The 23,168-nt window shown below is 40.2% G+C and overlaps 1 protein-coding gene across 2 annotated transcripts in view; it reads right to left on the bottom strand.

The window, feature by feature from the left end:
• CEP85L (centrosomal protein 85L) overlaps positions 1-13,044 on the bottom strand; it is a 134,808-nt gene extending 121,764 nt beyond the window's left edge. Inside the window, exon 1 of one of the 2 annotated variants that reach the window (XM_021540854.2) lies at positions 12,918-13,044. In XM_021540854.2, the coding sequence (XP_021396529.2) occupies positions 12,918-12,930 (13 nt within the window). In that variant the 5' untranslated portion in view covers positions 12,931-13,044. Of the gene's footprint in view, positions 1-9,449; positions 9,497-12,917 lie in introns of those variants that run through there. The other variant, XM_021540855.2, reaches the window with a different exon arrangement.
• Between the last annotated feature and the right edge of the window lie 10,124 nt (positions 13,045-23,168).

The raw sequence follows: 23,168 nt of genomic DNA, 5'->3' as shown, positions 1-23,168 counted from the left end.
AATTTCATATACTTATGCAGATTGATGTTCCAGTAATTAAAACAAAGAATCACTATCAACAAATCTCTCAGACCTTTAACGAAATTCAAACTGATTTCCATAAGCTATGTCAGCATTGAAAATACAGTATTAAGCCTAGTAAAAAAAGACTTTTTAAAATATCTCTGCCCATTTCACAAGGAAATAATCTGAATACATCTTTAGTGGCACTCCATCTCTAGATATTCAGAAACTTCCTGTCAGAAATGAATTCTCTTGGCTTTCTTTACCAGAGGAATCACTGCATACATGCCAAATCAACAAATCACTGGGTAATTCATAATGATGGCCTATCAAGTAACTGATAGAAAGTGTTGTATGCGTAGGAGGACTAGACTAATCTTAGAGAAGACAGGGATAAATGTTCAACCCCCCATTCCTAGATTTGCATTATTATTGCCCTTATTGATGCCTAGCATCAGTGGGATAACACTTTTTTATGTTGTTTTTTTTTTTTTTTCCTAAAGAAAATAAATCAAGATCAGTTTGGATGTGGCCTTGTTCTCAGTTGAGATAGGTGGATCCCTAGGTGTTCCAACAGATAACCTGTTCCCTGAGCTGCACAGGGTCCTGGGGAGTCTGGCTAATGGCAAAGTCTCTGGCCCCAAAGCTTCCCCACAGCTGTCTCCCAGACTTATCTTCCAGGGGAAGAGTTCCCCCTGTGCTGCCTGGATGCCCACTGGAGCATGGGTGGCCTGGCAGCAGACTGAGCCAGCAGGCAGAGAGCCCCATCACGAGTAAAGTCAGCCCGAGCCAGGCTGTTTCCTCACTTGCTTCTTTGCTGAACTTGAAAGCAAAATGGGCATCTTGATGTGGGAAACCTCGATGCCAGTGCATCAAGTGTTCTCCTGCTGGAGAGGCCTGCCAGGGAGCACCCCAGCACTGCTCCTGCTGCCTGGCAGAGCCACTGTGGCATAGAAAAGTGTCCAGCCAAGAGAGGGACAAGCTCTTCCCTTGGAGCAGAGGGCTATTTGATGGGAGTCATAGTGCTCCCGGGCCAGGAAATACCTGGGAACAGTGTTCTTTCCTCCTTAGGGTACACAGCTGCACCTTGTATTCCAAATTGGCCTGTCTCAAAAAGTGGTTGTCACACTAAATTCTCCCAGAAGGAAGAGAATTTTTTTTTATTTGTAGTGAGATAACAAAACATACAAACAAAACAGATTTCACAAAAATACTTCTATGATTATTTTCTGAAGCATGCACAAAAGCTGTTGTGTTTGGCAATGAATTTAACAGTCACTTGTGTTGTTCAACTCTTTACCTTTAAATAACACTCCTAAATACTCCTGTGCTGTTTTATCTGCCTGTTCCATGATGCTTCTGCAGGAAAAATTACCTCATATATTTGCACCTCCCATATTTGCACACTGTAAAGTTCACAATTAGAAAATAAACAGGAAAAACCACTCCTTGGAATTTTGCACAGCCGAAAGCATCTCTCAAAACAAGACCACTGAACAAAACCTTCCTGTCATTTTATTTTTAACTTCCAGGGCCAGGTTTGGAGCATTTTTTCTACACAAATCAGTGAAAAGTACAGGAAGCTCAGAGAGGCAGGAGCTGCAGTTTGCTCAGCAGTGGTAAGACTCTATAGGTCCAATCTAGAGAAAGCCATGCAGGAATCCAAAGAAAGAGATGTTGTTTTACATGGACTACATGTCTATTGCACCACTAGCTTTCTGGTTTCTTTCCCCTCTTCTACATTTTACATCATTCCTCTTAGTACTGAAAAAGCAGGCTTAGGATCTAAGTTCCAAGACTCCTGTGAAAGTTTTGACGCAGACCTGCATATAAGTCTTGTGAAGCCAAATGTGATTTCTGTGATTCTGTGATTTTTATTCTTTGTTCAATTCTTACCTTTTACTGTGTTCTTCATAAGCAGTTATACAGAAGTGCAAGATTTGTTTTACACCTCAAATCATATTTCATTTTCAGCTGCTCCAGAAAAGGAACAGACCACTTGTGTTGCAAGTAGTCTCCTCCTGCTGACTTTGCTTCCCCAGCATGATTTATGGCATATTTATATCCTGAAGCAAACGGCCCTGCCTTTTCTTCTGCTTGATCTGAGGTGGTGAAAGTGCTTTGTTATCTGATTACCAAAAACACACAAACCAGCAAACCCAGGGATCTAAACTAGCTCAAAAGGAACTTAAACCAGGCTCCTGTGGAGAGCTGCTCCTCCTCCAAAGGATTTATGTCTTTCTTTACAGCTCACAAAAATACATAATGGATCAAGAAGATAACCACAACTATAAAGTTGTGTTATGGATTCTTATGTCCTATTCCAAAATCTCCTACATACAAAACTATTTACTGTAATCCCTACATAAAACATTCACTAGTTGTAGGAACACTACATTCGCTGTTGTAGGAACACTAGAAAACATTTTTATATATTAAATAATGTGAAAGTTTTCATTTTTTGTCCTATAGCTAGTATTTTATGGGTTTGTATGCTGAGTCTCTTCTTTACAATTATTCAGTGCAAGTTGTTAACAAGTGTATAATAGCTGCACAGTGGATAAAGTATTTAAAATCATGGAGCCATATTCTGCACACACTTACTCTACTGTAAATCTCAAGTAACTCTGCTGACTTCACTGCATTTAGATTTATAATGAAATTCAGAAATTGTCCTGTACTTCCACTGATTAAGCTTCAAAGTGATTTACTTACGACCTTTTCTGAGTACAAACACATTTTAGACAGTGTTACATAAGCATCTTGCTAGATACAGTATGACTTTAGTTAACAAACAATGATGGCAACAATTAGTTTAGCCTTCAATCTTCTTTAGCACTGCTGAAATTAGAAAAAGAAACTACCTTTTTTTGAAAGCTCTATAATATTTTCACTTATGATCCAATTCTCTGGCTCAAAGAAACACAAAAGGTACATCTAGAAGCAACTTACTTGGTGACATAGTAAATCCCCCACAAAAAAAAAAAAAAAAAAAAAGAAGTGATTTCATAAAATTTGACATTATTGTCTTCAGCATTCTCTCAAATACCTGAAGAATACAGCTTCTAGCACTTCTCAAGGAACTCCAGAATCTTAGTATGGTGACCTGGGGACTGTGAAATAACAGCCCAGTACAGGGCTTACTACTAGGCTTTCTCCTAGTAGTAAAAAAAGTAGGAATGAAGTAAGACAAAGCCCAAACCCTAAACCAAGATCAAGCCCTTGAGATCTACCTGAGACAATACTCAATGCTACCTCTGGAATATTGCTTTGTACTACCCCAAATGTTTTCCCTCTGGAAAGCATGCTCCATAGCCTCTGTCATGGAACACTGAATCCATCTCATAACTTCACTAGGTGATGTTAGACCCACCAAACATTCCTAATAGGATAGACAGGTCCTAAAACCTGGCATGTTTTTGCCAGGACACCTGCACAACTCATTCACAGTTGGAGCAGTTCTGATGTGGAGTTTTGAAGTATCAGTATAATTGTGTTGGTGTGGTGCATTCAACCAGAGGTTGCACAGCACAAGGTTTGCAAGACAAATATAGGGAGTGGAGACCAGAAAGATCCTTAATTCAGACATACATATTGCATTCTCTGACTCTCTTCTTTTTCTTCTGGTCAGTTATTGGTAGCAATTTTTCAATTTGCATAGAAGATATTTGAACTTGGGAAGTCCCTTTGGCTACACAGAAAAGAAATTAATCCCTGTGTTACACTTCCATTCATACTGCTGATCAAGTTGGACTCATCAGAATCACAGAATAAGCTGTGTTGGAAGGGACCCTCAAAAAACATTGAGTCCCACTCCAGCCCTGCATAGCATCATCCCAAGCCTTTTCAGTCATTTTCCATGGCAAAATAAATTCCTGCTACCAGAAGCCCATTTCCATTACATACTGTGTGTTTTTACCACTTCACCTCAGCATTTACTTTTACCACACTATTTAATTTGGTCTCAGCATTTACACACTGCAGGAAATTATTAACAGGTGAAACTTCCCTTTTGACAGATATGATCTCAAATTAAATACAGAGTTAATTATCTCAGCCTTTATAACTGTGATTAATTCCAACAAGTTAACCTTTATTTTCCATCTAAGTTCAGTACAGGGAACTGCTTTGGGTGCTTGCTTATCCCACTAAAACCCTCCCCCTGAACACTGCCTCCAAGCAATGGCTCTCCATAAGTTTGAGGAAGGGGGGACTGGTTGTCTCCACAGAAGCTTTCTTGCTCTCTAGCTCTGCAAGTCCTCCAAATCCAGGAGCTTGGGCCAAACAGAGAATAGGCTGAAGAAAGATGCCTCCTCCCTCAGCTTCACAGTTACCTCTTCAAGTCCTGACAATGTGAGCCAAAAGTTCCCTGACAAAAAAGTAAGAAGAGCTTAGGAAACAAAAATGTCAGATTGCTCCAGCCAAAACTCAAAATACTGCTTGAACATTGGTGGAAGAATTGTATCTCACGTGTGACAGGTATTCTGAATGTGAGTTAAGAAAGGCTTGGAACTTGGCCTTTGTGTGTCTCCATTCAAGAGCTGCCAAAGTTCATCTGACAGGACACCTACAATGACACAACTAATTCAAAACCACAGAATCAATTAGGTCACAAAAGACCTTTAAGATTATCAGCTACAACCATAAACCTAACGTTGCCAAGACCACCAATGGAAATGGATTCAGTTTCAACAAGTTGTTTTTCTATTTTGAAACCACTTAGAGCTACCCACTGCAGCTGAGCCTGATCACAGCAGAACTACAAGCTCAAGCAAATTAACTTAATCTATGCAAAGGAGTGCTGATGCTTTAAGCTGAGGTCTGTCTGCAGTGAGTAACTTAGTGTGCAGTAGCCAGAGTGTGAATTTGCAGCCCAAAAACTCATCTGCACAAGGCTTTTGCATAGTCATTGGGAAAGCAGAGTAAGTTACTATAATATATATTGTGTACTAAGAACACCCATAAAAAATATTGTTCAAAATAGCTAATGAACTGTACATTCACCTCTTGGCTACTGTAAATGCAGGTGAACCCAGTGGGAAGAAATGGTGATGTCTGACTCCAGTTCAGAAGGCTGAAGGATTTATTATAACTATACTATAATACATTAATATACTATTTAAAGGGGATACTAAAATTACATACCTGCATTTTCTAACTACCATATCTATCTCACAACTTGTTGAGAGTCTGTCGAGAGTCCAGACACAGGTGGAGCTGACTGGCCATCAGGCTCAAGCAATCCTCACCAGAATCCAATCAAGCAATCACCCCAGGTAAACAATTCTCCAAACACATTCCACATGGGAAAAACAAGGAGCAGAAACAGAAACTGTTTTCTCTTTCTTTCCTCTGTGCTCCTGTATGAAAAAATCCTGAGAGAGAAGAATGTGCCTGCCACGATTGGCTAAGTAGCCACTTACTTGCTCCGTGTATTAATGTGCAACCTAAATTAGAAACCCTCTGAGTTGGTGAACCCTGTGTTTCCTTTTGTGCCACAGCAAAAATAAAACCAGAAGCACTAACAGGTTAAGGTAGCAACAGGAGAGGAGGGACTTGTACTCCAGTAATCCACACAAGCACCACACTCAGTTCATCTCCCACCCAGCTTCTCCCTCTGCTCTCCCCTGCACCACAGCTCAGTGTCCTGCCCCATGGCTCAGCTTGTGCCTGTTCCCTGCTTTGGCCACTCACTTCCCTGCTTCCTCAGGGCTTACTGCAGCCCAGTGATGGCCCCAGCCTGGCCCAGCAGAGCAGCCTGTTTCCTGCATGCCTCCTGACTTTCCACTGAACTGCCCTATGATCATCACAGCTAAACAAATAAAAAGAATTTCCAGTTTACAGGGTTTAATTATCTTTGATTTAATGCTTGTCAAAAGCTTTTTCCTCCTGATGTAACTGATGTGAAATTCCAGGAAATGGTCAGTTAAACCCAAGGAGAGTCTGAGTGGACACTTGTGCTGCCTGAACACACAGATAGAACATCCAGCCAGGACAGTGCCAGAATACACTGCCATGCTACAGCATGCTGCTTGAAGGTCTCAGAATACTATTTCCTGCCATATTCTAACTCATAATATGCATTTTTCCCTGTCTCCCCAAGCCACAGCCATGGGATCTCACTGGTTCCTGGCCCTGTGGAAGAAGGGAGAGATGGGTGTTCCACACCAAGTCTCAGAACCCCATGGAGGTGTTACACACCACTTGGCCTCCAGCCAAATGCGCCTCTCCAGGTGCCAGTGCCAGGCCATGAGTCCCGATGCAGGACGTGTGGCTCTTATGGCATCTGCTCTGCTTCCAGGCTTAAAAGCAGGGAATGAAAGGAGAATAAAAGCCCTTCTCCAAAAGCAGACTCTTTCTAACACCCTGTGTCTGTATAATCTCAGTCTCTTGGCTGGGGCCTCAGGAGTACTGCCAGCAGGAATACCAACACAGGGTTTCTCTTCCTAGCCACCTCCAGCAATACTGCTCACCAGAGATGTGTTTCTTTCACATGTGTAAGATAATTTCCAAAACAAAGGATTTAAATACACATGACTAATCTCATCTGGATTTTGTCCAGAAGAACTAAACAAAAGCCTTTAAAGTAATACGATAATAATAGCAAAATCATACAATTGGATTTCAGAAATATTTATTCAAAACTGTAAGAAATAACTGCTCAAAATATTCAGGCACATACCAGAAGTTCTATCATTTGGGCACATATTTCATGGGGGTTTCTTGAGACTAACTCTTTCAATTATATTTTTTCTGTTCCATTTCTCATAAGCCTGGCTGTTTTTTCACCATTCCTTGCCCCTCTGTGGGTAATCACATTCTCTGTGCAGCTTCCTCCTCACTCTACTTGGATGTTCTCCTCTGGGGTCATGCCTTCACCTTCTCACCATCTGCCTTGCTTGGGTGTTTGCTCAGACAAACTTTTTGTGCTATGGGACCTCTGAACTGATGGCCCTCTCTGCTCCCCTCCAGCTCTGCCCCAGGAGCTTTGGAAAACTGAATTAATGAGTGTGTACAGCATCATTTTGAAAAGTGCCAAGCAGTTTATGTAAGATGGAAAGGCACACTTTTACAGCATCAAAGCTCCTGCAGGAGTAAAGACACCTCTTGGCCTGAAAACAGAGTTTTTACAAGAGTTTTTGTGCTTAACCTTTTATAATGTTCTGTTCTTTAAATTACAACAAAACTGAATTCTGTTTTTATGAAACACTGAGTGAAGAGGTTGCTATGTAAAAGGGGGTTTGAAAAGATCAGGGGTTAGAAAAAGTCAACCTCTTTCCCTGAATGTCCAGCAGAAGGACAGGGCTGTGTCCCACAAAAATCAGGCCAGTCCTATGTCCAGGAGACTTTTGTTTCCTGCCTTTATTCTTGCACATGACGTGTACTTTACAAGCAGGGTAGCTGTCCAAACACCATTTTTACTGATTTATGCTGCTATTTCATAGGAAATGGTGACTGTTGTGCAGAGTCTTTCCAGCAGATTAATGATTGGATGGAAGCAAATGGTGGTCCATAAGTAAGGTAAAGGATATTAACTCCAAACAGTCACTAAATCTTTAGGAAATGCCCTGACCTCTGTTGGTTATTGCTATAAAAACTGGGAAAAAAAATCCCAGGCATTTTTTCTCTATGACATAACCACCACTGGTATGCATAGAATATATATTAGTAGATCCTTTGGCTCTCTCTCTGTACTCTAGTCATCATAATTTGCTATTTTGGGGAAAATACATGCTAATGTGCTGGGAAGAGTGAGGGAAGGAAACCATTATTGCTTTGAAAACCACAGTCAGAAACAAAGGCTGAGTTTCTCATTTTCTAAAGTGTCTTTACTTCCCTTAGCATCACTTTTTAAAATTCTTATTGTTGTTTGGAACTTTAGGCTTAATTCCTTCCCCACGGCAGCTCCTGTTATTTTTATATTGGAGGATTCACCAGAATACAACCATAGGGTGTTTGTGTGTGATAGATGTGTGTGCAGAGGAGGAAATGAGAGCAGAAATGCATCATCAGCATTTGAAAGGGATGCTATGGCACAGACAACCAGCAAGCAGCTCTGGATGTAGTTGGTGATGGACAAAGTCAGCAAAACTACACCTCTGCTTGAAGAGGGAGTTTTAAAAGTGAGAAGCTTAAAAGGAAGGTAGCTACTTCCACTTAATTCTTAGCACTTCACTGAGGTTTTTTTGTTGTGCAATTTCTTCTCCTCCGTGCATTTCATCCAGTGTGTGCTCCTCCTACCAATCTGCTTTATGGACATTTTATTGCTTTTAAGAACCTCTCAGAAGACACTTCAGCTTATGCGAGGATTAACAAGATTTCAGTACCCTGTGTCCTTGTTCCTCACAAGACATCACTGCAAAAACTATTCCAAGGAATGCTTTCAAAAGGGACACCATACTGTTGCCCATAAATCTAAGGGCAGCAGATGGCAAAATTAAAACTATGATAACACTAAATGATACAAGTTAATTAAATAAGGCAGAGTATTTTAACAAATGCTATCCCGCCACACAAGTCAGCAGTATTTTAGATATTACTACTGTATTTCTATCAGAGTCAGCAGTAAATGCAACAGTCTTTGGATAAGGTCCTTGGCCTCCTGTCAGGCTGTTGAGAAGGAGATGGAGGCAAGACCGATGCCTGAAATGACTTGGAGAATGATGAAAGCATTGTTTTAGTCTATCCCCAATTTAGGTACTGGTGATACACATTGAAAAATACCTTCTCTTTAAAAGCTTTGGTAGCAACATTTTTGATTGAAGGCAAACACTAGGTCTGTATTATTAGAGCAACTTTTGTTACAGGATCCAGGGATAGTTGCAAGATCTAACAGATCTGCTTAAGTCATTTATAGGTGGAACTAAACTGCAACACATGTCACTCTTTCAATCCTTTTTTTGTTAATCCTCTTCTCTGCTTTCTCAAGACCATTCACAAATGCTAAGTTCACTGACAGTGAAACTTACTTTTTTACTGGTGCTGCATGGATTTAGAATCATAGAACTGTAGAATAAGCTGAGCTGGAAATTACCCATCAGAATCATCAAATCCAACTCCTGGCCCTGCACAAGACACCCCAAGAGTCATACCATGTGCCTGAGAGTGTTGTCCAAATGTTTCTTGGATTCTGCCAGGCTGGTGCTGAAACCACTTCCCTGTTCCAGTGCCCATTAGTCCATGCATTCCCAGGGGTTTGTAAACCACAGGTTGAAAGTTGGTAATCTCTCCCCCTGTGGAGACCTTGCATAAGACAAGAACACCTCCCCTGTACAATCCCTCATTTTTTCCTTAAACAATTTCTGTTCGCTGTGATCAAGCTGCCTTTGCACAAAAGATGATACACCTCAGCCACAGCACTGCCTGTTACTATCCACGTAATTCTCATTTCCCCATTGACACTGTTTTTGCCAGGTTTCTACACACTGATCAGTACTTCAACTCACCAGTCTGCAGAAGTTGTTGCCTTTACTCTTCAAACCTCTTCTCTCTGCATTCACCAGTCTTCCTCTCTCACCTTGAAAAATCCGCAGATAATTCTGCAATTTCAAAGTTCCTAAAAAACTGATTATTTCCACTTTATTTGCTTGCTTGCATTTTCTGCAAAGTTTGGGGGTTTTCCCATTCATAGTGTGTATGCCCCTTCACCATGTTCCCCACCTCTGCCTTTTCACAAGCCAGGATATCTTTTATTATTAATCACTTTAATGGCATATTCAAGACTGAACCTTTTAAGGAACACCAGATATTCCTCTGCATTTTGTTCTGGCTTTGTGTCAAAAGCTTGTGGCTTACCATCTTCTCACAATCCATTTTTGTCATAGGTATCTCTGTCATGTTCTACTAATGTCTTGATTTCCCCCCACTGCTATTGCTGCTGTGAAGCCCCAGGAGACTTGGTGGAACCTTTGTCACTGAGATAAACAAGAATCAAATGAGTTTTAGGGAAGAATCACTCATGATACTGTCAATACCAGATGGATTTTTTAGGTCCATTTTCTATTTAGTTTGAGCATAATAATGCACATGTAGATGATGTAGTAGAAGCTTTTGAAGAGAAACAATCATTCACTTTGGCTGCAGCTACCCCTGCAAGCTCTCAGCACCTGGATAGTTCAAACAGCAGGTGGTACAAAAACATTTCTCTCAAACTGCTTTCTAGACCCCTTGCAGCAGAGCTATTTGGTCTCCTGAAGCACACAGATATTATGGGTGGATTTCACATAGATGAGGCACACAACAGACACAGAATGGCTGAACTCTGAGCTCCTCTAACACTTTTGCAAGTTCTTTCAAAACAGAATCTGTACATGACAGAGCCAGGGGGCTTACCAACTCCAAACGTCATTATCTCGTAAGAAAAGAAAAAAAAAAACAAAACCAAAAACAACCACATCACATAACTAAAACTTCAGAGAGACTTTGTAAAACAAATAAAGATATTTTTGTTGTTGTTGTTCTGTATGATACTGCTCTGTATAAACTCTTAGCAGGCATGAGTTTTATGAAAGGTACAGCAAAGAATCTAAACTTACATGCACTATGATACAAAATCTATTTTGTGAATTAGAGGAGCACTGGGCAAAGAGACAAGCAGAGAATCATGTGGCAGACCAAATGCATTATTTATTATTTAGTAGGGCTTCTGTAATACAATCCCTTACATTGACTTATTTATGAAGAAAGAAAGAAATTAAATTATTGTGTGAAGAAAATAAGGTTTTATATTCAGCTACTATGACAGCAGAAATTGAAACTAACAAACATGAGCTGAAAAGATGGCACTACTCAGGAAATATTGACTGCAGCACATCAAAGCAAATGAAGGAAGTTGCATATAGTAATGGTGAAAGGTGACACCCAGCTTCTGGTTTCTCAGGCTGCCAAAGAGCTTATGCATTAAAGGCAGCAGGAATGAGAGATCCCTTTTGCATGAAACTCATCCTTCTCCTGAGCATTCATGGCAAACCATTCACACCACTGCCAGGCTTGGCACTGACCGAGATTTGGGCTGGCACCACCAGTGCTAAGCTACGATAATCCTTTAAAATAAAGCTTGCCACCAGGCAGCAGGATCTTGCACTCTTGACTCAGGGTGCAAGATCCTCTTCTCCACACTTTTCTGACCATGAGACCCTGCTGGCACTGTCAGCAGTGATGCCCATGAGCACCAAACCTAGTGGTAGTTTCTCTTTCATGAACCCTTCTAGAGACTCACAGGAGACAGGTGAGAGAAGATGAACAGTGGAATTGGAATTCTCTCTTCTTCACATCAGACTCAGAGTGTCCATATAGTGTCTGTGACTCTCCTGAAGAGCAGCTTTCTTGCTTCCCACTGTCTGGCATTGTATGCCTAATTCTGCAGCTGAAGTACCTCTCACAGTTCACTGAAATAGAGTATGATGTCCAAGGGCTGTACACTTCTCTCTACTTGGTCTCAGAAATGGATATTAGTGCCTATTACTAAGGTTAGTAAGTCTCACCATTATAAGTCTCTACATTTAGCAATTATTCACATAAACTACAGGGATTGTCTTGGACCTTCACATGTCATTTAAATTAGTGTATTTAGGGGAGTATTTTACTTTACTTAACCTTAAGCAGAATGAATCCTTAAAGTTACATGCAGCAAAACCTGAAGTATCACTGATGAGCATACAACTAGAGAATTTATTTTCTCTATTATTTATTTCACACACTAGATCATAATAACTTTTACTCTCTTTTTTTTTTTTTTTTTTTTGCATTTGCCACTTTTCAAGTTAATGGCTTATTTTCCTTTTCCAAATCTCGCTTTTCCTAGAAGTAACAACAGAAGTTTTGCTTGAATAAACTGAAACGTGAAAACAGATCAGACACATGTTAAAGAAATTAAAACTTTCTGTGTGAGTGGAAAGAAGAGGGCCACAATTGATTTATCAGTTTTAGAAGTGGTGATACATGGCATTCAGGGCTTCCAGACATTCAGACACAGAGGAAAGCTGGGAGTGCAAAGAACACTGAGGCTCTGCTCTTCTGCAGCCTGAGAAGAACGGCCCCTCTGTGGCTTGTTCTGTGTTGGCTTCATTCCCGCATTACCAGCAAAACAACTGCCTAGCAACTCAGTTCTTCCCACAACATTTCCTGTGTGCCCAGAAAAAAAAGGATAGCACCTAATATTCTCTCTGGATAATCCCTGTGCTTGAGAGCTGTGTCCATCCCCCTGTAAACATGGGGAGCTGTAACCAGCAAAACAACTGCTGTCGTGACACAGAGGGCAGGCAAAGTCAAACCAGTCCCCTGATCCTGCTGCAAGTTGTGCAGGTTATCTGCTCATCAGGCAGACAGCAAACTTGCTGCTTCCCTCCACTGCACCATCTCCCCAAACAAAGGCAGGAAGCCATGGCTGTCAGCAAAAAGGTACAGACATCCTTCCTAGTGAGAACCCTGTTTTGTGAACTGCGAGGGAGCACTCTAGCACACACTGCACAACTGTTGGGAGCGCCCATCTGAAGGCGTAAATAATTAAGCACTTTAAAAAAAAATAGTGCTGGCTTGAACATGTGAAATTGCTTTTTGCCGGTTTTTTCAGTTGCTGCCTTTAAGAAGCATTTCCAGTCATAGAGCAGACTTACTAATAGTTACATTTTCTTATCTGACATCACAGCTGCAACAGCGTCTTGCAACTCAATATTTAAGTCACTTCCCTCACAGTTTCAGCACCAGTGAAAAAGGAGCTGCCTTGAATCTTCTGCAGCTGTTTCTGAGCAACATGCTGAGGGGACTGCAGAATACACAGTTTTGCCCATATGTCCTCTGGAAGCAAAAGCTTCTTATCCCTCCAAATGTTTGAGAAGCACCGTAAATAAGCTCTAACCAGCATAAATAAGAAAGCACTCTTAACCAAACACATAGAAATTAGGGCAGCAACTTACTTGCTGTCTTCATAACTTCCTCAGGAACATTGTCTTTTCAAATGAGTGCAACAGGAAATCGTGGTGGCTACGGGAGAGCTGCACGGCTGCAGCTCAAACCACACACTGCGAAGTGCAGAGGCAGTCAGCACTGGGTTGGTAACAACAACAGGCAGCCGCCTCCCCTCCTTCTTCTACTTTGCATGTAAATCTTAAACTGACGCCGTGTGGAGAGAAGTGACTTTAACAAAGATCCACTAGAAATATGTCTGTGAAAAGGCTTTATTACTCAGAGCTCTGTGCTCAGAGTTGCAGTGCTTATCTCTGTGTAGTGCTCCGAGACCTACAGATGAAAAGCATCCTAGGACTGCTGCTGTTTAATGCTGATTTTATCTAGACAGGAGTTCATGGTCTTTCTTACAGGCAATACTGACCTTTAGTTCCTCTTTGTCACATGGGGATGAACCTGGACCTCTCTTGCCCTGCCTTTTGCTGCAGTCTAGTAGAGATGTGCATGCTCAAGGGTTGAATATGTCCAGATGCCCTTGCATTCTCTGCTGAGGCAGAAGGTTGTCCATAAGTTAATCAGGACCCTGCTTCTACCTTCTTAAACAGGGTTTCATAGTGGGGCAGACAGCTCCCCGAATCCTTGCCAGTGTCCCACAGCCTTTTAGACAGGAATGACAATCTCTATTTTTGTTTCTGAATTAGCATCTGACAGATGCAGAAAGCTGGCACTAATATCCAGCTCACAGAAATATGCATGTAATACTGGGAACTCATGGAAAAGCTCTGATAGCATCCCATACTGCAGGCATGTGGCATGTCTTTGGTAACTGGATTGCCTCACCAGAGTTTACAAGTTCAGCTCTGCATTTTTGTCACTCAGTTCAGTACCCACTGAATAGTTAGATAAGGTGGACATTGGCAGCAGAGCAACAAACTATTCATGCAAGTGGGTGAAATGTTGGCAACTAAGCTATAACTGCAAGAACAGTTGAAAAATCTTGCAGAGATGTGGTTGCAAAAGACATCAACATTACAGAAAGGAGCAGGGGTACAGGACTGCTGAAGGGCAATCTAGCCCACAGAACCTGTGTTTCTGGGCATGGGTCAAGAAATTTGCAGAATTCCTCCAGGAACTCCTTCTGACTCTGCAGGGTTGGTGAAAAGGGAAAAGTGTTTGCCTGCAAGCTGAGTCAGCTCTGTGACACAGACTCCAGGAGGTCCTGCTAACACAGCTACATGTCAGACTAAAAACCACTGGAGACACACACGTAAAAGGAAACATCTGTGCCAGCAAGTTCGCAATGCTCTCTTGCACAACACAAGTCAAAAAATGCATGGAAGGAGAAGTTTTACCTAGCTTTGGTGGAATCCATCTGGTTTCTTTGCATTTTTCCCATTAAATATAGACAGTCTTTCATTGCTGCATCTGCAGATAGTCTAAACAGCAGTGGCTGAAAAAACATGGTTTGAACTTACACAGACTCCCTGCCTGCACCAAGCACACCTGATGTGTGGGTCATTTGGCACCCTTGGTAATTTTGCCACTTTCTGAAGAAGTTGCAAATGCAAATAAAAACTAGCGATTTTCCCCCACCTCTAGTAGAATCTTATCAGCAGATAAGGGTAGCAGATGATTTGACAGGAATGGTGGATATTTACTCACTGACTGAAGAGGCTGGCCCCTGAGGAGTCAGACACCTCTGTAATTGATGCAGAATTAAAGGTCCTTTTGTCCTTGAGTTTCATCTTTCATTTCCTGTCTGTGTTCTTCTTATTGCCTTAACCCTCTCCTTCCTTTTCAAGTGACTCTTCACTTTCCAGCTTCCTCACTTCTCTCTTATTCCTAGAATCGCACAATAATTTTTGTTGGAATACTCCTTTAAATGTCATGTAGTCCAAACTCCCTGAAGTGAGCAGGTTGTTCAGAGCTCTGTCCAACCTGACTGTGACTATTTCCAGGGATGGTGCATCCACCACCTTCTGAGCAATCTGTGCCAGTGTTTCACCATAAAAAAATTGTTCCTTATATGCAATCTAAATCTGCCCTCTTCCAGTTTAAAACCATTGCCCCTTGTCCTATTGCTACAGGCCCTGTTAAAAAGTTTGACTGCATGACCTCCTCTTACTAAGTAGGTTTTAAGTAAGTAAATATACAATAATTTTTAAAAATTAAAAGACTTTATATATTTTGATTGTTTCTCATATTCTTCCCATCAGAATGGACTGTATAATGCAGTCCTTGTGATTGCTCTCTCCCCTCTCTCCTTGTGCCCCAGATTTTTCATGTATAACCATAATTTCTCTTTCTTAAGTTTAACACTGCTGACCCTCTGTGGAAGTTCATCCAGCTGTCCTATTCTCTCTCTCAGCCCATCACTCTGGCCAAGCATTACCAATTATTTTGAGCTGTACTGCAGGAATGTAGCTGACCTGCAGTGTGAGAGGGGAAAGAGGATCCAGCTGCAACATGCTAGGGACCAGCTTCCCAGAATAACCCTGCTTTTTAAATGACTGACTTTCTATTTAACACCAGAGACCTAATCCTTGCATGAAACCCTCAACAGCTAAAGGAAAAGGCACCTGAATTGTTACAAGCAGTACAGTTCACAGGGAAGAGATGCCAACACAGCTGCAGAAGAGGTACCAGCCTCAGCATGGGTTGGGGTTCTCTTAATTCCTTGTGTTGGAAATGTTGCTCTTTGCATTGAATATTTACACATTTACACTGTGTCTCTTCTTGCTCTTGATATTTAAGCATTCACTGGGCTTGGGGAAACCAATTTATTGTTTGGATATTTAATGATTCACAAGAGTAGATGGAAAACCCTAAGTCTTCTTTTCCTTCCCCCAGTCTAGACAAATCATCTAGTCCTAAAGTTATTGCCTCTCTCTAATTACTACAGAAATTACTACTTTCATTTTGCAATTAAAAGGTTAAAACTACATCTTATAGCATTATGTAGCTAATTATGCATTCATAATAGAAGTGAGTTCAAGAAAACTCATGACCAGAAAATGAACTTGAACTTACACAGGTGTTTCAGCTATTGTTAAAAGGGCAAATTATCTTGTACATTGAACCAGATTCATTGAATACAAAATGTACCTGGTCTTACCACTGAGTTCAGTAGATATTTGCTTAAAATGGAGATCTCAGTGTAGCTTAGATACATGCACTAGGTAGCAACAGACTGTACACAAAACATACACTTAACTCCTGAGGGAACTTCACTGCTGGAAAACTGGCATGGAGGAACTCCCTTTTGTGCTGTATAAAAGTACTGCAGGGGTTTTGAAGATATAAATTTTTAACTCTGATACAAAAGTCTTTGTTTTTCTGATGCAATACTCTTGAGGCTAAAACTCTGAATCATGTTTCCTTGCTAGGAGGTATGTCTCCTCATGGGATTAATGGGGATAATTCACTGCTACTTTCTCTTGAGATCCAGACAACTGTTCAGATAATTATTGTTAAGATAAATATTGATCTAGCTACCACTGATTGCATTTGGGTAATGTTAGGATATTACCTGACTGTGGATCCCTCCACTGCATTTATACAACTCCTTTCACTTGGTGAAACACCTTGTCTTCACCCAAATAAAGATTATTGCAAATACAACTGGAACAATGGAACAAATTCTTGGAGCAGATTTTTATTTGGAACAAATTCCAACAGTTCTCTGAATGATCAGATCAGCTAAACCAGATCTGGAGCTCAGGTCCAGATCAGGTTCCATTTATCTCTGGAAGTGGAGACTCTAAAGGTTCACTGGATGCAAAAATCTGTGGACTAAATAATTACTTGGAACAGTCTGTTTTGATAAACACTGCCTGAAATAAAAACAAACCACAGGATTTCAAATTAAAATCTTGGTTCTCTGGAGCTGATAGTACTATCCATAGTAAATAGGTGCTTATATAAGTTTACTTTTTGAATGGATAAGGAATTGTTTTGGAGTTCAGCCTTTTTGTTATGTGAAGCTTTTTCTTTACATTAGCTATTCTCATTAATAGACATATTCCTGAACGACATTTAAAAAATACTGTTATTGCTTTGTAATTTGTTTCTTTAATTCAAATCATGTGGCTTCACTGTGGGGGAAGAGACAAGGATAAGTTTAAAACCAAATATGGCATAAAGTCCTGCACTTTTTTAAAAAGGGAAGGATTTTCATTAGAAGTGCCCTTCTTAAGGAAAGACTCCTGAAAAATACATGAATCACAGAAATGTTTCAGGGCTGCTCCTTCCCATTCTTTCCCATTCCTATTTGTTTCCCACAGTATAATTGCTACTTCTTTGCAACCAATAATAGACAACTCTAAAAAATTAAAATTGAGTTTTGGACAGTTAAAACACAACATCTAAGCAATTCCTTGTCATCTTTTCAGAAAAAATATTAACACAGCTGGAAATAATCACTCATTCAGCAGGAATCCCCATAGTCCATTTTACAGAAAAAGAAAAAAAAAGAGAAAAAAAAAGAGAAAAAAAAGCAGAAAGGCTTGTCTCACTAGAATAGTTCAGAGCATTGTAAAGAAATTGTTAAAAAATTACAGTGACTTTTAGAAATGTGGCCACACTAACATTGTTATGCAAAAATATGTACAATACAAAGAAAATCCACTTCTTTTGTCAACCTTGGCAAGAGCACAAAATGTGGAATGTTATATTTCTGTTATTTCACTTTGCTGGTTATATATCTGTTTATTTTGACCTTTTCCAGTCTAAGCACAAGTTCAAATTCCATTGTTTTAAAACATGTCTTTATACAGAAAGGTTTCAGGAAGGGCCACACTTCTGTGGTTTTGCTCTTCACAGACTTGCTGTTAATCACATGCTTTCACTGACAACTTAAGTTTCTGTGCTTTTCTAAATTTCTTGAGACCTGTGGAGACTACATGAGAGAGAAGGAACCTTTGATCCTACCCCACTTTGTCTGTGATGAAAAAAATGGTTAATTTGGTGCTTTTCAATTGCAATTTAGACACCATTGAAACTCACAATATTCCCCAGGTTTCTTTTGAGTATGATTTCACTTGAAAGACATATTTGATTGTTATGGGCACTTTGTGAAAACTTATTGAAAATTCAGGTACCAAAGTGTCTTGGCAGCCCATACTTGTGTTTCTTTCTATAATATTTGATTCAGTAGAATAAACTCCTTTCTAGTGAGAGGCAAACACAGACCTTAAAATTGTAGAGTAATGATTCAGAGAAGACATGTATATTAATTAGCACTCTTTTATTCATATATGTGAGGGGGTTTTATGTATGGATCTTCTTAAGGACTTAACAAATGGTATTGAATTGATGGGGTAACATCAGACATGGACATCAAATTTATTTCAACATGCATATCCACTTCAACTGATGACAAAAGGTTAGGACATATTTAGGTGCTGGAATTTTTCTATGGTGCAGGAGATCCAGCAAAAATATAGGTAGGATCTATTACCATATATTTAAAAGTTTTTTTCTAGGAATGCAGAACTTAATGTGAAGTGTGAATTTAATATGAAAACCCCCCTTTTTCTCTCAACCCACTACTTTTGTCAGAACTTGGGTCTCTGAAAAGACATAGGAAAAATATTTACAGGCATAGAGAATCTCAACATTAAAAAATACATTTTGTATTTCTAAATCCAGACTTATTCTGTATTTCTCTTCTCTCTTGAAGGACTACAGGGCTTTTGCAGAATCAGGGCTTCCGATACCTTTTTATCAGTTAAAAATATCCTCCCCAAAGTCATATGCTCATAAAATATTATGATGTTTCTCTTGTTATCTTTCATCCAATTTTTCAGTCACATTCTCTTTATCATTTTTTCCCGAGATTCTTAGCATTGGACAATATTGCCTCAAAGTGAGATACTTTAATTAACAAGTCATCATACCAAGGATTTAAAGCATAGATTATTGGAATTTTGGCATCACTAGCTTACCTCCCTCATTCACTAACTCCCAGTGACAGTAATTTCTGTTTTTTAGATACACTTTGCATTTCAAGCTCATCGCATATGCTTCAAATTAAATGGAAGTTATTCCAGTGGCAAAAGGTTTTAGTTCTAATAACCAACACATAATGATGGCATAAATTGCTGTGCATGATCCTGTAGTGGCAAAGAAGAAGCAATTAACTTAAAAAGCAGTCTTACTGCAGCCTGAAGCAGCTCCTCTCTGCCAACACCCCAGCACATGGTATGCCAGCATTGTCTGCTGCAGTAGTTTTGCCTAAGTAAGAGGCTGACTTTTGAGATCATGATTTCTCTGGTATCAGTAGAAATGAATACAGGAACACCTATCCAGGCCAATTGACTCTGGGCCTGCCAGTTGATATTTTAAGGTAGAAGTAATCCAGAAAGGAAGATAGACAGGATGCTGTGACAATCACTGCTATCTCTCACTGCTCACTCTTGGCTGCAGGGTCTTTTTGCAACTGTAAGTTATTGATTGAGTGAATAAATAGAGAATCACAAGAACTGACCATTTATGTTAAAATGTTATTGCCCACCTTTTATTTATGGATAATTCACAGTGTGAAGTAAAATCAATTGCTAAGCAATGGGCCATGAAAAGAAACTAGGAAGTGCAGGATGTGGGAACAGTAAGAATGTGCATGTTGGAGTCAGTCAGACTTGGTTAATGCCTAGACTTGATGCTCTTAAAGGTCCTTTCCAACCTAAATGGTTCTGTGATTCTTTGTGCAACTGCTAGAGACAGGCACTCTGCCCGAGGGCAATAAAGTCCTCAGAGCTTAATTATAGATACAAAGGAAGACAGGAAAATTAACTACTTTTAACTACTGGACATTTATTTTTGTGGTTTTACTGGTCAGTGTTCACTGCAATGTTAAGCCCTGTAACGTGGTCCAAGGGGACCAGGAATGGAGCTTGTAATGGCTATCTCTTTAAATTGTTGTCATAGGAATTACTGTATCCAATCCACCTGAACAATGGAGGAGAAGCCTTACAAGGAAGAGTGCAAGTGCAGCAGTGACCACAACCCATGCTGACTTTTGCTCAGTGACTTCACACAACAAACCCACAACACTTCCCCCACCCTGAGTGATCACTGCAAACAAGGGAGTCCAAAGCCATGGACTAAATTAACTCAGTGGGAATTGTGGACATTTTATGGACATTTTGCAGGGGTTATCCATAAACTAAAGGAATGATACCTGTGTTTTACACCAAAGGATGGGAAGGGGCGTGGTGGCTAATGACAATGTATTAGATAGTGTGGGATCTGACCACGATGTAAATGGTATGGAATAAGGGGTGGAGAATGTTATGGTTTTGGCTGGGGTAGAGTTACTTTTCTCCATAGTACCTAGTATGAGGCTGTGTTTTGGATTTCTGCTGTAATCACTGCTGATGATAGGAGGAAAGTTTTTGTTACTTGCTGAGCTGGGCTTACACAGAATAAAGACCTTTCTGCCTTTCTCTCCACCAGTGAGTAGGCTGGGGATGGGCAAGCAGCGGGGATGAGACACAGCTGGGACAGCTGACCCCGAATGACCACAGGGTTATTCCATCCAACATGGCATCATGGCCAGCACATAAATAAAAGGTAAAGAAGAAAGAAAGGGCAGGGGACACATTCAGAGTGATGGCATTTGTCTTCCCAGGTAACCATTATGCATGACAGGGCTCTGTTTTCCTGGGGATGTCTGAACACCTTCCTGCCTATAGGAAGTGGTGAATGAATTCCTTGTTTTGCTTTCCTTGTGTGTGCACAGCTTTTCTTTTATCTATTAAACTTTATCTCAACTCACAAGCTGTGCTCATTTTTACTCCTCTGATTCTCTTTCCTATCCCCCTGGAGATTTGTAGGGTTCAGTTGGTGGTGGGGGGGTTAAACCACATCAAATATATTCACCTGATGTTTCAAACATACCCATTTGCATGTAATGAGCAGCCATTATTTCTATGTATGACCAAGGAAGACCATCAAACTGAAATGCAAGTTACTTATAAAGAGAGTCTCACATTGGTGAACTCCTTTCATCATCTGGTTTAATGGGCAAATGACAAAAAAGCCTGTACCCTGTACCCTGTAAAAGCCGCATTTATTGCTTAATGAATCCCCTGGGTCTGATGACCTTCTCTGTAAACAATTTTACTAGCACTATTGTAAGTAAAATTGTGCCATTTGGGAATTCTTATTCTACACTGACAAAAATCAGAAAAGCTGGTCCTTTTCCTTCTCTAGAGCACATGGATGGAAAGATTTATTATCAAAGTTATTTGCTTGTAGAGCAATTATTAGTGCTGACTCCTTTAGAAAATGCAGCAGCTATTTAAAATGTACCAACTCTGTGCTACTGAAAATAGTTACATCTGTATGGCACAAAATGAAAAAGGTAATTGTCTCTAGAGGCTCTGGTAGCAATGGCCCAGTTCTGCTCTCAAGGTCTGTGTTGTTACTGTGTGGTGTGAAAGGGCTCTGCAGGACATTGTCTGCTGTCCCAGGGATTTCAGAGTGGGAGCTGCTGGGATAGCCACAGCTCTCTCCTCTCATACAGATGAGAATCCTATTAAACTTGCTGGAATCAAAGACATGCTTCAAATTGGAATTTAGCTTCGGCAGTAAATTGGGCTGATGTGTGGGGCAGTGGTGTGGTTTAACCTAATCATTGTAAGCAAAATTGGTTGCAGTCACACACAGCCTGAACAGAAAAACTGAAAAAAGAGAGAGAGGAAGGAGAAAAGAAGGAAGCAGATATACCTCAAAGAAAAGTGGTCATCATAACACATATATCTGTAAGTAGAAAACACCGGAGCCAGACAAGAAAGGAACCAAAAAGCCAAATCCTCTGCAAAAATGGCAGCATTGAACTTGTGTGTCCATGTCTTCCAGCTGCTGGGCTCTGCCCAGGAGGAGCTCACGACTCCACTGCAGATGGGACGGCAGTAGTGCTTAAATATGAAGTGAGGGATTTTGCTGAAACTATTGCAACTAATTACAAGCATGAAGATAGCAGGATTTTCCGTGAACACCCTGGAAAGACCAAAGCAACATTTGTTTTATTTAATTTAAAAAGCTGTTATTTTTCTCAGTTCCGAGAAAAATAAAGTGATGGCAAGAAATGTGATGTGCAGATTGCCTGGTGTTAATTATTTTTTAATCACTGAAAATTAAATTAGGTTTTAAATAGACATTATTAATTCTTGTCTGAGTTGTCCAAAGACAGTGTAACAAGCTAACAGATATTGAATTATAATTACAAGAATATATAATTATATCAATTTTAGAGACTATAAGGATATACTGGCTGTTCAATACAGAACTTTTTCAATTTACAGCACAGCTTATTTAACCAAAACAATAAAGAAATTATGTAAAATATTATCTTTCATCCTAAATTATTATGTTTATTGCTTTTCATTTTGAACTACCTTGGAGGCCTGTTTCGCTGCACTGCTGTCATGGTTTAACCCCAACCATCAACTAAAGATTTATTTTTCTACCAGTTTTACAAATCTGATAGTCTTTGGTCATGACCATCAGGAAAAAGGCATTGTTAGGTCTCTGGATACCGATAAGTGCAGCCTTGGAAGGTTTAGGCAGCACAGCTTGTGTGGACCCATTCTGCTCCATAGCACTTCCATGGTCATAGAACTTTTTGGAGTACATGGATGTCTGGTTTAGAAAATTGATCCCATTTTAATTAAAATAATAGCTATCTTTTTAATGGCATTGTACTATTGTATTTTGAGGGAGATCAACAGCAGTCTGCATCTGGTTCTACAAAAGTCAGTGTCAGTATTAGTATCAGGTACAGAAAACAGACTGGTCAGACTCAAGTAATTCTTAAATCTCTGATTGTAGTACACAAAGATCAGAACAAATGAGATATTCAGGAGATTCAGTTTTCAGTGTTTTTTCTTCTTCAGACATTGAGAAAATGGAAAGAGAACAAGGCACTGTAACTGCTCCCAAGAACAGCACCCTCTGACAGTGCCTTTCATCAGCTGTATGCAAAAAAGATCAATCAGAATTTGAAAGCTGATCTCCTTGGTGAGCCTGGTATCAGCTGGCAGCCATCAAGGACCATGCTAGAGACCCTGTTTCATACCTGGATCTAAGGTTAAATTAACAGTAAACACTTGATGGTCTTCCATAGCATGTTTGGGATGGTTTTTTGCTTGTGAAGTGTTATTGTGATATGCCTACTGATTCCCTTCTGAGCTCCTGGAGAATGCCTCCACAGATTTCATTCTCTATAATGGTATTAAGAAGGACCCATCTAGATTTCT

Source organism: Lonchura striata, chromosome 3 (assembly GCF_046129695.1).
Source record: "Lonchura striata isolate bLonStr1 chromosome 3, bLonStr1.mat, whole genome shotgun sequence".
NCBI classification, from domain to species: Eukaryota; Metazoa; Chordata; class Aves; order Passeriformes; family Estrildidae; genus Lonchura; species Lonchura striata.
Note: the sequence above shows the minus strand (reverse complement) of the source record. Positions and strands in the feature narration are given on the sequence as shown.